Below are 17,109 nucleotides of genomic sequence, written 5' to 3'. Positions count from 1 at the left end.
GCGAATGGATACGAAAAACATGTAGGAAGTAGAATCAACAAATCCTAGTGACTGAACCGTGGGGTCAGGGGGCAGTTAGGAAAGTAGAAAAATATTTGGGAATGATTCACATATGAGCAACTGGGTCAATGGTTGAACCACTTATAATAGGAGAAACACCAGGAAATGGTCAACTGAGCTAAAAACTACGAACGGTCAAATAAAAATGAACTGAAAAAAGTCCATTAAATTTAGCAGCGTGGAGATCACTGATGATCTTAGTAATAAGTTTTGTAACAGTGTTAATAAGGAAAACAAGTTTTAAGAGACTCAGTGGTATAAGTGGTGTCCCGAAGTGGGCCAGGTGCCCCAAAGGAGCTGTACAAAGTGGTCCACTGGGATAGGGACAGAAAATATTACAACTTCTATTTATATTATTTTTTTGTCCAAAAAGTAAAGCAATTTATTATAATATTTAATATTTGGATCAATGGTGGCTTCCTCCCAGGCTACAGAAGCCATCCTGAGGGAAGAAAGTCCCACAAAGTGGAGGGGTTCACAGTGGCACGGCTCATTCCTACTTCTGCTCCCATGATGCTACAAACTTCTGCAGTTCAAATGTGCCTGGTTCAGCGGATTTACAGATCATACTATGCGGTTTTAACTAATTTAACCCTCAACCTGGCTTAAAAAAGATTTCAAAGACCTCTAGGCACTGAGGCTAATACTTACAATGTAAGCACATGTGGAGTGTTACAAGAAGAAAATGGCAGGGCTAACCCATCTATTATTTTAGTATGAGCCCCTTCAACAGCCATATTTTAATGCCAAAAAAAAAAAATCACAATCTACTGAGATCTGACAAACAAAATGATCAAGAGTATTTAAAATAAGACATGTCTACGTTCTTGAAATGATATAGTGTTAATACATTTTTTAAATTAAAAATGTTACTTATTTTCTAGCTCCTCTTTACATTGTTCTATAATGTATCGAGTACACTGACATACTAGTATATGTATATAATTTATAAACAAATAAATACACATTGAGAGGACATGCTCAGAAATGTTTTACTGACGGGGCACATGTTAGAATGAGGAGACCTGCAAGACAAGTACATGAGGAGTACAGATGCAGGGATGCGTACTGGGGATTCTCCCTGAAAGTTGCTGTGAAGAGGAAGTGAGAAATACAGGAATGCACGATCCAGGGATACTTGTGTGATGGCTTGTTTCTAAGAGCTACATGAGAGGTTCATAAACGTTAATCTGCTTGGGAAGAATGCAGGTTTCCAAGCTCCCCCCTCTCTTTCTGGCTCAGCCTGTCTGGGGTTTGTCCGGGAATCTGCGTGTCCAGGTTATTCTGATGCCAATGGTCCAAGCTTAGATGAAAACTGGCCTAAAGCAAGGTTTCAATGCCACTGAGAAGAATCTCCAAGAAAAGGGGCAGGTCAAGACTGCGCAGTCCACCTGCCATCCCACGGTGAACAGAGGAGAGGAACACAGGTACAGAGGACGGGCTGGCCTTTAGCAGGTGCAGACACATTTACTCTACTAACAGATGACAGAAGAGATGGGGCAGACCTGAGGTGGGAAACCCAGGGCATCCACAGCAGGAAGGAGTGTGCTTTTTACCAGAATTGACACAGAAACAAACAAACAAGCAAACAGGGATGTCTCCATTTTTACCTGAAAGAATTCCTATAAAGAGGAGACCCTTACGGTTGTTATTTATTTATTTATTTTTACACACAGATTTTCATTTACTGAGAGGGTAAGAACTCATCCAAAGAATTTTTATTTTCATTTTTCACTCTGGAAATTACCACCTTCACTGTGGTTTTTTTTTTTTTTTTTTGCGGTACACGGGCCTCTCCCATTGCAGAGCACAGGCTCCGGACGCGCAGGCTCAGCAGCCATGGCTCACGGGCCCAGCCGCTCCGCAGCATGTGGAATCCTCCTGGACCGGGGCGCGAACCCGTGTCCCCTGCGTCGGCAGGCGGACTCCCAACCACTGCGCCACCAGGGAAGCCCCCACTGTGGTTTTTAATGGCACTCAAACAATCTTGAAGAATAAAGTTTATTTTCTTTGCCTTATTTCTTTAAATACTCATTAGCACAGTGCCAAAAAAACTAATTCATAAAAATAGAAGTTTGCTGATTGCATGGCCATTATAGCAGCTGGGTAACCATGTAGATGAGGCAACAGTTCATTGCTTAAGAGTTAAAAGTTATTTGGAATACAAATGGGAGTTTAAAACGTGAAATCTGTTTTAGAGCAAAAAAGATTTTTTTCTTCACTAATCATACCTGGATTCCAATTATTTGGTTTCTAATGTGAGATATTTAAGACTCTTTATAAGAAAATAAGTACAATGTGTATTTTTGTCAAATCACACAAAACAGAAGCAGTGATAGAAGCAGTGGAATTTGGATCAGCAAATTTACTTCTTTAGTAAAGGACAAGGCTTCTCAAGCCCACCAGCCCTCTTTCTACCTTTTTACAACCCTTTGCTTCAATGGCTTTTAAATTTAGAACCTGTTTTCTTAACATAAAAGTTATGTTTAATAAATTTTTAACGACAGTTTTAATCAACTTGTGACTTCAATAAACATTTCTTACAAAAACCACTTTATTCTATTTGTAACAGTAATAAATGTTGCAGCAAGTTTTCAGGAAATACTGAATGGTATAAATAATGTGAAATCACTATAATTTCACCACTCAGAGAAAATTATAGCTAAGATATCAGTGTACAGCTTTCCAGACCTTTTAAAAATGAACATATTTATGTATGTGTGTTTTTAATAAGAAAAATGGAAATACACACAAACACACAACATATGTTGTTTAATTTTGGAATTCTTAGTTTACCTTTTTTTCACCACATAATAATTGTCTTCATGTCAAAATATACCACATCATCATTTCTAAAGGATATTAAGAATGGCAATGTAAATATGTGTCATAATTGCCTGTTGAAAGTATGTAAATATATGTTACTTTTAAGAATGGTTCACGAACAAGAAATTGAACATTTAAATCTTGTGTCCAAGGGAGACGAGGAGGAGATTTCTCCTCTTACAAAGTTTGCATATAGATCCAGACTAAGAAGTTGTCTTATGAGATTTAAATAGTTTAAAAATCGACTAACTCAGAGGTGCACAGCCAGGGGAAGAAGACACCAGGGCGGCCAGGAGGCTGAACCCGAGTGCTCTTCATGCTGGGCTCCTACCGTTTTAAGTCTGCATTTGAAGGTTCTGCAATTCTGACTTAACTCTTTAACATCTTCAAGATGGAACAAATTTGACTTTGATGTGGAGACTAGAGAAGGGCTTTGCATACAATAAGCAGAATTGGTGTCAATTTAAAATTATAAACAGAACAGAGAGGAGACAAGATGGTGGAGCAGAGGGACCTGAGCTCATCTCCTCTCAGGAAAACAGCAAAATAACAACTAAGTGCTGAACAACCATGGATGAAAAAGACTGGAACCTACCAAAAAAGATATTCTACACCCAAAGACAAAGAAGAAGTCACAGTGAGACGGTAGGAGGGGCGCTTTCGCTGTGTAATCGAATCCCAAACCCACCAGGTGGGCAACCCACAAACTGGAAAATAATTATTTTGCAGATGTTCTCCCACAGGAGTGAGACTTCTGAGCTCCATGTCAGGCTCCCCAGCCTGGGGGTCTCACATCAGAAGGAGGAGCCCCCAGAGCCTTTGGCTTTGAAGGCCAGCAGGGCTTGAGCGCAGGAGCTCCACAGGACTGGGGGAAACAGAGAATCTGCTCTTGGAGGGCGCACACAAGGCTTCACATGTGCTGGGACCCAGGGCAAAGCAGTGACATCATATCAGCCTGGGCCAGACCTACCTGTGGGTCTAGGAGGGTCTCCTGGGGAGGCGGGGGTCGGCTGTGGCTCATGTAGGCTCCAGTGCTGGGACACCTAAGTCAAAGCAACCAACAGGGTGGGAACACAGCCCTACCCATGAGCAGACAGGCTGCCTAAAGACGTCCTGAGCACATAGACACCTCTAAACACACCCCTTGACATGGCCCTGCCCATCAGAGGGACAAGACCCAGCTCCACCCACCAGTGGCCAGGCACCAGTCCCTCCCACCAGGAAGCCTGCACAAGCCCCTGGACCAACCTGGACCACCAGGGGGCAGACACCACAACCAAGAATTACAGTCCTGCAGCCTGAGAAACAGAGACCACAAACACAGCAAGTTAGACAAAATGAAACGGCAGAGAAATATGTTTCAGATGAATGAACAAGATAAAACACCAGAAGAACAACTAAGTGAGGTGGAAATACGCAATCTGCCTGAAAAAGAATTCAGAGTAATGGTAAAGATGACCCAAGATCTTGGAAAAAGAATGGAGGCACAGACTGAGAGGATACAAGAAATATTTAACAAAGAGCTAGAAGATTTAAAGAACAGAGATGAATAATACAATAACTGAAGTGAAAAATACACTAAAAGGAATCAATAGCAGAATAAATGAGGCAAAAGAACGAACAAGTTAGATGGAAGACAAATTGGTGGAAATCACTGCTGTGGAACAGAATAAAGAAAAGAGAATGAAAAGAAATGAAGACAGTCTTGGAGACCTCTGGGACAACATCAAACACAGCAACATTCGCATTATAGTGGTCCCAGAAGAAGAGAGAGAGAAAGACCCTGAGAAAATATTTGAAGAGATTATAGTGGAAAACTTCCCTAACGTGAGAAAGGAAACACTCACTCAAGTCCAGGAAGTGCAGAGAGTCCCATACAGGATAAACTCAAGGAGGAACACACCAAAACACATATTAATCAAACTTACAAAAATTAAAGACAAAGAAAAAATATTATAAGCAACAAGGAAAAAGCAACAAATAACATACAAGGGAATCCCCATAAAGTTATCAGCTGATTTTTTTCAGCAGAAACTCTGCAGGCCAGAAGGGAGTGGCATGATATATTTAAAGTGAGGAAAGGGAAAAACCTACAACCAAGAATGCTCTACCCATCAAGCCTCTCATTTAGATTCGATGAAGAAAGCAAAAGCTAAGAGAATTCAGCACCACCAAAAGAGCTTCACAAAAAATCTTTAAAAAATTACTCTAGGCAGAAAAGACAAGACCACAACTAGAATCAAGAAAATTACATATGGAAAAGCTCACCATTAAAGGCAAACATAGAGTAAAGGTAGGAAATCATCCACACACAAATATGATATCAAACCCAGCAATTGTGAGAAGAGGAGAGTACACATGCAGGATATTGGAAGTGCATTGGAAATTAAAAGACCAGCGACTTAAAACAATCGTGTTTGTATACAGATTGCTATATCAAAACCTCATGGTAACAGCAAACTAAAAACCTACAACAGATACACACACAAAAAAGAAAAAGCAATCCAAACAACACTAATGACAGGCATCAAATCACAAGAGAGGAAGGGAAGGAAAAAAACCTACAAAAACAAATCCAAAACAATTAACAAGATGGCAATAAGAACATACATACTGATAATTACCTTAAATGTAAATGCATTAAATGCTCCAACCAAAAAACAGACTGGCTGAATGGATACAAAAACAAAACCCATATATATGCTGTCTACAAGAGACCCAACTTCAGATCTAAGGACACATACAGACAAAGTGAGGGGATGGAAAAAGATATTCCATGCAAATGGAAATCAAAAGAAAGCTGGAGTAGCAATACTCATATAAGACAAAATAGACTTTAAAATAAAGAGTGTTACAAGAGATAAGGAAGGACACTACATAATGATCAAGTAAATATATATGTACCCAACACAGGAGCACCTCAATACATAAGGCAAATCCTAACAGCCATAAAAGGAGAAATCAACAGTAACACAATAATAGTGGGGGTTTTAACACCCCTCTTACAGCAATGGACAGACCATCCAGACAGAAAATAAGGAAACACAGGCCTTAAATGTCACATTAGACCAAGGGACTTAATTGATACTTATAGAGCATTCCATTCAAAAGCAGCAGAATACACATTCTTCTCAAATGCACATGGAACATTCTCCAGGACAGATCACATGCTGGGTCACAAAGCACACCTCGGCAAATTTAAGAAAACTGAAATCGTATCAAGCATCTTTTCCGACCACAACACTATGAGATTAGAAATCAACTACGAGAAAAAAACTAAAAAAACACATACACATGGAAGCTAAACAATATGTTACTAAACAACCAATGGATCAATGAAGAAATCAAAGAAGAAATCGAAAAATAACTAGAGACAAATGAAAATGAAACACAACGATTCAAAACCTATGGGACCTGGCAAAAGCAGTTCTAAGAGGGAAGTTTACAGTAATACAATCTTACCTCAGGAAACAAGAAAAATCTCAAAGAAACAACCTAACCTTACACCTAAAGCAACTAGAGAAAGAAGAACAAACAAAACCCAAAGTTAGTAGAAGAAAAGAAATCATAAAGTTCAGAGAAGAAATTAATGAAATAGAGATGAAGAAAACAACATAAAATGTCAATGAAAGTAACAGCTGGTTCTTTGAAAAGATAAACAGAATCGATAAACCTTTAGCCAGACTCGTGAAAGAAAAAAAGGGAAAGGGCTCAATCAACAAAATTAGAAATGAAAAAGAAGTTACAACTGACACCACAGAAATACAAAGGATCATAAGAGACTACTACAAGCAACTCTATGCCAATAAAATGAACAACCTAGAAGAAATGGACAAATTCTTAGACAGGAACAATCTTCCAAGAGTGAACCAGGAAGAAATAGAAAATATGAACAGACCAATCACAAGCACTGAAATTGAAACTGTGATTAAAAATCTTCCAACAAACAAAAGTCCAGTACCAGATGGCTTCACAGGCGAACTCTATCAAACATTTAGAGAAGAGTTAACACCTGTCCTTCTGAAACTATTCCAAAACATTGCAGAGGAAGGAACACTCCCAAACTCATTCTATGAGGCCACCATCACCCTGATACCCAAACCAGACAAAGACACCACCAGAAAAATTAAATTACAGGCCAGCATCTCTAATGAACATAGGTGCAAAAATTCTTAACAAAATGCTAGCAAACCAAATCCAACAACACATTAAAAGAAGCATACACCATGATCAAGTGTGATTTATCCCAGGAGTGCAAGGATTCTTCAATATCTGCAAACCAATCAGTGTGATACACCATATCAACAAATTGAAGAATAAAATCCATATGATCATCTCAATAGATGCAGAAAAAGCTTTTGACAAAATTCAACACCTATTTATGATAAAAACTCTCCACAAAGTGGGCACAGAGGGAAACTACCTCAACATAATAAAGGCCATATATGACAAACCTACAGCTAACATCATACTCAACGGTGAAAGGCTGAAAGCATTTACTCTAAGATCAGGAACGAGACAAGGATGTCCACTCTTGCCACTGTTATTTAACATAGTTTTGGAAGTCCTAGCCACAGCAATCAGAGAAAAAAAAGAAATAAAAGGAATCCAAATTGGAAAAGATGAAGTAAAACTGTCACTGTTTGAAGATGACAAGATTGTATACATAGAAAATCCTAAAGATGCCACCAGAAAACTACTAGAGCTCATCAATTAATTCAGTAAAGTTGCACGATACAAAGTTAATACACAGAAATCTGTTGTTTCTATACACTAACAGTGAAAGATCAGAAAGAGCAATTAAACAAACAATCCCATATACCATCACATCAAAAAAAAAATAAAATAACCTAGGAATAAACTTACCTAAGGAGGCAAAAGACCTGTACTCAGAAAACTATAAGATACTGATGAAAGAAGTTGAAGATGACACAAACAGATGGAAAGATATACTATGTTCTTGGATTGGAAAAGTCAATATTGTCAAAGTGACTATACTAACCAAGGCAATCTATAGATTCAATGTAATCCCTATCATACTATCAATGGCATTTTTCATAGAACTAGAACAAAAAAAATCTGAAAATTTGTATGGAGACACAAAGACCCCGAATAGCCAAAACAATCCTGAGAAAGAAAAACAGAGCTGGAGGAATCAGGCTCCCTAACTTCAGACTATACTACAAAGCTCCAGTCATCAAAACAGTACAGTACAGGCACAAAAACAGAAATATAGATCAACGGAACAGGATAGAAAGCCCAGAAATAAACCCATGCAACTATGGTCAATTAATCTATGACAATGGAGGCAAGAATATACAATGGAGAAAAGACAGCCTCTTCAACAAGCTGTGCTGGGAAAACTGGACAGCTACATGTAAAAGAATGAAATTACAACATTCTTTAACATCATACACAAAAGTAATGTTAAAATGGACTGAAGGCCTAAATGTAAGACCGGATACTATAAAACTCGTGAGGAAAACATAGGCAGAACGTTGTCTGATATAAATTGCAGAAATATCTTTTTGGATCTGTCTCCTAGAGTAACGAAAATAAAAAGAAAATAAACAAATGGGACCTAATTAAACTTAAAAGCTTTTGCACAGCAAAGGAAACCATAAACAAAATTAAAAGACAACCCACAGAATGGGAGAAAATATTTGCAAATGAAGCAGCTGACAAAGGATTAGTCTCCACAATACACAAATAGCTCATGCAGCTCAATGTCAAAAAGAAAAAACCCACCACAATCAAAAAATGTGCAGAAGCCCTAAATAGACAGTTCTCTAAAGAAGACATACAGATGGCCAAAAAGCACATGGAAAGATCCTCAACATCACTAATTATTAGAGGAATGCAAATCAAAACTACAACGAGGTATCATCTCACACCGGTCAGAATGGCCATCATCAAAAAGTCTACAAACAATAAATGCTGGAGAGGGTGTGGAGAAAAGATAACCCTCCTACACTGTTGGTGGGAATGTAAATTGGTACAGTTACTATGGAGAACAGTATGGAGTGTTCCTTAAAAAACTAAAAATAGAACTAACATATGACCCAGCAATCCCACATCCTAGGCATATATCCAGAGAGAACCATAACTCGAAAAGATACATGCACCCCAATGTCCATTGCAGCACTGTTTACAATTCCCAGGACATGGAAACAACCAATATATCTATCAACAGATGAATGAATAAAGATGTGATGTGTATACACACACACACACACACACACACTGGAATACCACTCAGACACAATAAAGAATGAAATAATGCCATTTGCAGCAACATGGATGGACCTAGAGAGGATCAAGTAAGTCAGACAGAGAAAGACAAATATCATATGATATCACTTCTATGTGGAATCTAAAAAGATGATACAAATGAACTTATTTACAAAACAGAAACAGACTCACAGACTTCAAAAACAAACATGGTTACCAAAGGGGAAAGGTCTAGGAGAGGGATAAATTAGGAGTTTGGGATTAACATATGCACACTACTATATATAAAACAGGTAATCAACAAGGACCTACTATATAGTACAGGGAACTCTACTCAATGTTCTATAATAACCTATATGGGAAAAGAACCTAAAAAAGAATTGATACATGTATACGTATAACCGAACCACTTCACTACACACCCGAAGCTAACACAACACTGTAAATCAACTATACTCCAATATAAAATAAAAGTTAAATTTAAAACAATAAAAAAAAAATATCTTCATTTAAAAAAATCAACTAATTTTGTTATTTATCATTATCTAATATTATTTTTATAATTTCACTAATATAATCTCAAATGATAATTCTTTTAAACAGATACATATATAGTCATATACACAATGGGCAATAATTTCTAGAGTCATAAAAGTGTTGATGCAAAGTCCTCAACAACTTCATACACATTCTAAAAGCAGTCACATATCAAATAAAAGCATACGTTAGACTGTGCAATAACTGCCAACGACTTATTTTAAGCAAATCATACTTCAAGAGTCACATGCTTTCAACCTAGAAAAAGTTGCAAAATTGGAAACAATGCTTCTAACACTCTGAGGCTCAGTCTCTGAAAAACTGTCTTTGCTGTTTTGAACCTGCTTTTGGAAGGCAAAGGGCATAAAAATATATAAAGGGTTATCAGGAAGTTATTTCATATAAGAACACTAAATGCTCAGCATGTATAACCAGCAAATTTAAGAAATCAGTTTGGTCATTAGGAAAATACAAATTAAAGCCACAATGAGATACTACTTAACATCGACTAAAATGGCTATAATAAAAAAGACATTAACAATTATCAATGAGAATACTGAGAAATCGGAACCTTCACACTCTGCTGGTTAGAATGTAAAAAGGTGCAACAGCTCTGGAAAACAGCTTGCAATTTCTTAAAGCAATAAACATAAACTTGTCATACAACCCAGTGGTTCCACTTCTAGGAATCTACCCAAGAGAAATGAAAACATCTGCCCACACAAAGCCTGGTACGTGGACATTCATAGCAGCATTGTCCATAACAAGCAAACATGGCAAACCCAAATGTCCGCCATGTAATGCTATTCAGCAATAAAAAGGAAAAAAATACTAATACATCCTGCAATATGGATAAACCTCAAAAACATACAAAGTAAAAGAAGCCAGAAGCAAAAGACTATGTAGTGTATCATTCATTTACATAAAATATCCAGAAAAAGCAGCAAAATAAATTTCTAACTACATCACCGTTTATTGAGCATGGGTATATTCCAGTACTTTATATCTTAAGGGAAAAACTTACTGGCAACTTCAACATCAATGACTATCACCTTGTCTTATATTTCCAAATTTTACTTGATACAGTTTCAACCAAAGAAATATATTAGGTGTGACACTCAACAGTGCTCAGGATTTGTCTAGTTTATATGCAGTTACATGCATTGTTAATCTCTCTCCTGCTGCTTTACTTGGTCCATTTTAATTCTCAATATCCCCATTCAAAATGAGAAAGGGAGGAGAACATAATTGTCAAACTCTGTAATACAGCAATTAATGGTGATAAAAGCTTAAATAACAAAATACTTTTTAAAAATGTGTACTTCAGTGATCCATGGAACCAGGAGTTGGCTATAAAAAACAAGATTCATTCTAATTTCTCCCAACTCCCTTAAGAAAAAGATACTTTGTCCCAGGGACTCAAGAAGTTAAGAGTTAATATACAGTAGGCTTCTAAGAGCATATGTGTTTGCAAAAGTTTGTTTTCTTCTAAACTCTAAATTCGTTTTGACAATAGGATGACAATTTGTTTTTAGTGTAGTATCCAGGCCCTTTCTGGTAAGTGATTAAAGACCTCAAACTATAACCGAGGGGCTTCCCTGGTGGTGTAGTGGTTAAGAATCCGCCTGCCAATGCAGGGGACACGGGTTCATTGTGGTGGCTTCTCTTGTTGTGGAGCACGGGCTCTAGGCGCATGGGCTTCAGTAGCTGTGACATGCGGGCTTCTGTAGTTGTGGATCGCAGGCTCAGTAGTTGTGGCTCGTGGGCTCCAGAGCGCAGGCTCAGTAGTTGTGGCGCGTGGGCTTAGGTGCTCCATGGCATGTGGGATCTTCCCGGACCAGGGCTCGAATCCGTGTCCCCTGCATTGGCAGGCGATTCTTAACCACTGCGCCACCAGGGAAGCCCCTGTACCAGCCTTAACTGCAAAACTGATGAAGACCTGTTACCCAGAGGTGTAATGACATGCTTTAATCCTGTACATGAGTCCTGTATAAGGTACGTTAACACATACCCATAGAAGTATGTAACTCATAAGTAAATAGACACTTATTGGGTTATGCATTCAACATTTTATCACTGGTAAGATGTACAATCAAAAAAGAGTGGAAACCAGTGTCCTAAGGACTGGACTGGCTAGGGTTACTATTCTGTCCCAATAGAGTTAAGTAGTCCCACTTTTCTGTTACTCTGTGGTAACTTTGTTCTGAATGAAGCAGCTGAGATACTTTACAGAAAGAATTACTGTTACCAAGAGCAAACCTTTAAGTCCTTTACAGTTTATTAAGCTTTCACATATGCTCTTATCTGATGCCCACGGCCACTTAATATCATTACTAGTTGATCCAATAGTATCCAGTAACAGTTTCTTGGAAGCATTCATAAACAATAGCTGTGTTTATTAGTATAAACAAACATTAGCTCTGAAGCTAATGAGAGGAGAAATATTTTAAAGACTTAAACATTAACCTAAGTCAACTGAGGCACAAAAGAATATGTTTTAGAAGAGTTAACCCTCCACAAAAATCTGGGAAACCACTCATCAGGAATTATTATTCAGGGGCTTCCCTGGTAGCACAGTGGTTAAGAATCCGCCTGCCAATGCAGGGGACACGGGTTCGAGCCCTGGTCTGGGAAGATCCCACATGCCGCAGAGCAACTAAGCCCGTGCGCCACAACTACTGAGCCTGCGCTCTAGAGCCCGTGAGCCACAACTACTGAAGCCCACGTGCCACAACTACTTAAGCCCACGTGCCACAACTACTGAAGCCCGTGCACCTACAGCCCGTGCTCCACAACGAGAAGCCTCTGCATTGCAAGGAAGAGTAGCCCCCGTTCTCCACAACTAGAGAAAGCCCACATGCAGCAATGAAGACCCAACGCAGCCAATAAATAAATGAATGAATGAATAAATAAATAAATAAATAAGAATTATTATTCAAAAGGACAGACACTCTCTCTTCCCCTGCCAGCCCCTAGCACCTTCAATTCTTTATTTTTTAAAGACAAGCTTAGGGTATTCCCAGCCTACACTAAGGAATGACTGCCCATCATCTGACTACCAGGGAGGTTAGGTTAAAGGCTCTCCAATTATTCAGCTGGAGAAAATTAAGGGTAGATTTAACAACTGACTCTAGATGTAGAGTTCCAGTGTATGGAGGAGAGCAACCAGGTGTTTCACCAAAATTAAAAGAGGACATGAGTTTAAGCTGCCTACTGATAAAATTACTATAGAAAAGCCATGAAAATTTTTCTGACAGTGAAAATTTAGAAGTAAAATGCTTAAGGACCTTTATTAAAAGGGATTTTTTTGTAAACAGGATAATTTCCTATTAAATAAGGTCATTTAAGTATACCGAGAATGCCTGTTAGACATCAGTAATTTGACTTCAGTTCTTCAGAAGTATATATGTATATGCTAGCACCACTGTCAGTAAATTAATGATTATTTACCTTAAGCCTAAAGAAGCCCATTTTTTATGGAATTGAGGTGCTGATAATGGTACGTTGTTGGAATGAATAATTCCATGGTAGACAGCAGCAGGTATTACATCAGAAGTGTCAAAGCAATAGAGGAAATCTAACTTGATGGCCACACATCTGTCTAGCAAGTCCTTTACTTTTTCTAGGTTAAAGACATACGCTAATCTGTGCAACTGGTTTAAGTGCCACGGCAACAGGTACATTTACAAACGATAAATTAAATAAAACCCTGGCTGCCTCAGAAACAGTAAGTCACAAGTTAACATTTAAAAGTCCAAATAAAAGACAGCCATTTCCCCACTTTTGTTACAGATCTGACAATTGTTTAAAAGAGCTCAGGAAATCTGAATGTATTAGAACTATAAGAACCAAGAATGACTGAGACATAAATTCTGGAATAAGTCCTAGTTTAAAGCTTTTGCTATATCAACACTTTGAAAGGAGCAGTCAAGGAAGGTTTAATTCTAACATTACCATTGGAGCGGACGGTGGATTTGATGACTGCCCTTCACTGTTCCCTGGATGCTGGGTTAACCCATTAGGACTGGAAGGCTGTGCTGTAGGAAGCTGGGTGCTGGCTGCAAGTTGCTGAGATAATTCTGCTTTGTGGCTCTTATCTGATCCATCCAATCTGCTACTTCTCTCTATGGCAATCAGGTCACGAATTTTTTGCAGCTGCTCCACTGAAGCTTTTTTAGGAAAGATAAGATGGGTTTCTCCCTGGAATTTACAAAATTAGGGAAAATTTGAACCTTTGCTTTATACTGACAGTCATTCGTACACAGTATATATAAAATGGAGCCAATACTACAGAACACATCATATTTTAACAATCTTTCTCTTTTCTTACCATTTTGGCACTTTTTAAAAAAATACAGGCAAAGGTATACTAGAAAATTAAGAAAATATGTCTCCTTGTTAGCATAAAATGTTTAGCCTGTTTTATTCGTTCAAAAGACCTTCAGAAAAATACTTTACCTTTTAGAAACACTGTAATGAGTCAGAAAGCCTCCTAAGAGATGCAAAAATGAACATTCCTATCTCCTCTGCAATAGTATATGATACAACTATTCTCCATGAAATTCCCTATGAAATAATGATACTATAGATACAGCCATTCAAAATGATCACTGGTCACATAAAACCAGTAAGAAGTTATATAACAACCTTTGAATCTTCTAAACTCAAGTCTTTAAGAATAGCTACATGACTAGAAGTCTGTGTATGGAGTTCACTAATTCTTCCAAGATAACAAAAATTACATCCTGAGGGTCAATTCAAAACTATGGAAAAACTATTGCTATTTAGTAATACAAAGGTGGTCCAAACAAAAACAGACCATCAAACAATAAAAATCTGATTCTTTAAGAAGTGATTCATTTAATGAATCCACATAATATAATCAGAGCGCTCTGAGGTACAGTAAACATTACAACAAAGCTCACAATGTAAAATAGTAAATTACAAAACAAAAAAGTGAAATGAAAATATATTCCATCAAGGTTTAAGGGTTGAGAAGCAACAATGCTAAAACAGTAATTCCACCAACTGCAAATGAGATAACACAGTTGTTACAATATGCAGTGGGCCAACCTGTAGATTGTGAGCATTTAAATTCAACTCCACAACTGAGAATGACCTTATTTCCCTGGTGATGGCAGATCTACAGGAATCAACGGACCAAGACATTACTCCATCACGACATGAAAATCAATTCCACGTGAATCCTTTTGAAAAAGCTGGAAGAGGCCAGCAATCTCCATGTATTACCCAAAACAGCTGTAAAAAAGACTACTACCATTTACTGCATTTATGTGTTTCTAGGTACTGTGCTAAAAAGCACTTTACCCACATTATCTGAAGAATTCTTACAACCACCTTGAAAGGTAGGTATTGGGTTTATCCCCGCTTTTCATATGGAAATATGAAGGCTCAGAGAAGTTAAATAACCTACCTGCCTGACGCTACCAACCGTCAGAGCAAGGATTCAAACTGCATGATCTTAATCGCTATGCTATAACTGATTCCACCTGAGACTGAACAGAGATCAAAACCCACAAGCCTGTACAAATAGCTTGAAGGGTTGAGCAAAAAGCATTTCTACAGTTGTGATGATTACATACACGATGATTGGCACAAATTGGAACGCAGTGAATTTTCCAACAGGAGAAAGGAACCACTTCCTATCTACGATGAGCTCTGGGAAGAGAAACCAGACTCCTGGGTTAAAACCATGCATGGAGGCCTCTGATCTCACACTCTGAATGGAGTGGCACTGAGGAAGGTACACGACACCGTGGCCGGAGGCAGGAGAGCCTGACAGCCACGTGGGTCTGTCTGGTCCACACCCCAGAGAGGGCCCCGGTGAGACAGAGGCTGCTCCCTTCCCTTCCATCTTTTCAGGACCAGTCCTAAAAGAATGTATGATTATGACTGAAGTGTCTGTACGAAAAAGTTTACTCGACAGCACTGTATTTTCATAAAAGGACAAAACTACAGGCTTAATGCACTAGACCCAATAACACTTTAAGAAACCAACGAGGATTTTAGTATTTAACAAAATCTATGTTTCTCAACGCATTCTTGGTGAGACAGTTCTCACTGCCAGATGTGAGTCAACCCCGTCCCTGCTCGCTAAATGCTGGTGACATCTTCCAGTCACCAAGACAACCAAAACTATGGTCCTCGATGCCCCATCCTCCCCGAGGGTGGGGGCAGCTCCCAGCAAGAACTACTCCACTAAGCCAGCCTGACGGGTCACACGACCATTTGAATCCCAATCTTTCTCAACCTCCTCCTCAGAATTTTCATAAACAAGAATGCAGCCTCAGGGACAAGTGGGCACAAAGGTGTCCAGGATTTTAATGTGTAACTGAAAATTTCAGGATAGGTCTTGGATTCCTACTTCATCTCAAAGCCCACCAAGTTTCTTTCTGGTGGTAGAGTTCAGTCTCAACTCCGTTGGCTAACACTGATAAAACATTTACTTCCTACCGTGTGAAGTCCAAAGCCAGCCAGAAACTCTAAGTATAAATTAGTCTTAAAGCATGATCATCGTTTCTGAAATTGTGACTCTACTTGCATCAAATACTACTGCAAGTCTCAATCTGGCTTGTTACCTGGCACTGGCGTGACCAACTTACAAGTTTGCCTGGGATTGAGGGGTTTTCTGCGGGGCTGGACTTTCACTGCTAAAACCAGGACAGTCCCTGGCAAACTAGAGCGGTTGGTCATCCCTCCTGGCACTCAAGTATTTGCTGAATGAAAGATAAATATGATTCCACCGAATCTGTGACACTTCAACAATGAGAAACAATGAGAAACTGAAACACTTCAACAGTCTCCAGTTGTCATTTACTTAATTTTCCTGTCATTTGACTCTCAAAAATCTGCATTTCCTTGAACAAATTCATCAATGTTCTCAACTTTCCCCTTCTATAGTTTTAAATTCTTTAGGTTCAGATGTCTGTGCGCAACTACAAGCAGATGACACCATAATTTATACCTCCACCCTGGCCTCTCCTTTTGAATCATCAAAGACTCATATATCCAACTCTCTCCTTGACACCTCTACTTGAATATTTAACAGTATATCAGTTATAATTATCCAAAAGACGGGTCGTTTTTTCTCCCCTGATACCTGCTACTCTCCAAGATTTTTCAACCTCGATGAATAGTACTCCCATCCACTCAGTTGCTCAAACCAAAACCCAGACGTCACCCTGATTCCTTCCTTTCCCTTACATTCCACATCTAGTTCATCAGCAAGTCCCACAGACTGCTTCAAAAAGAAATCCTGGATCCCACTACTCCCCCATCTCCACTGCCGTCGGTCTTTACTTCCACAAATATTTACTGGGTGCCCACCTGCTCTGCTCCTTTCCCAGCAGCCAGCACACGGGGAGCAACACAGACACAAAGCCTGCCCTCGTGGAATCTAGACAAACCACTACCATTTCTCATTGAGACTAACGT

The 17,109-nt window shown here is 38.8% G+C and overlaps 1 protein-coding gene across 2 annotated transcripts in view; it reads right to left on the bottom strand.

Annotated features, from left to right (window-relative positions):
* NGLY1 (N-glycanase 1) overlaps positions 1-17,109 on the bottom strand; it is a 63,007-nt gene that overhangs the window by 29,664 nt on the left and 16,234 nt on the right. For both annotated transcript variants that reach the window (XM_082655205.1, XM_082655206.1), the window contains exon 3: positions 13,609-13,854. In XM_082655205.1, coding sequence (XP_082511331.1) covers positions 13,609-13,854 — 246 coding nt within the window. The remainder of the gene's footprint in view (positions 1-13,608; positions 13,855-17,109) is intronic.

Source organism: Grampus griseus (assembly GCF_964374135.1).
Source record: "Grampus griseus genome assembly, chromosome: 5".
NCBI lineage: Eukaryota > Metazoa > Chordata > Mammalia > Artiodactyla > Delphinidae > Grampus > Grampus griseus.
This window is presented reverse-complemented; position numbering and strand designations above follow the sequence as displayed.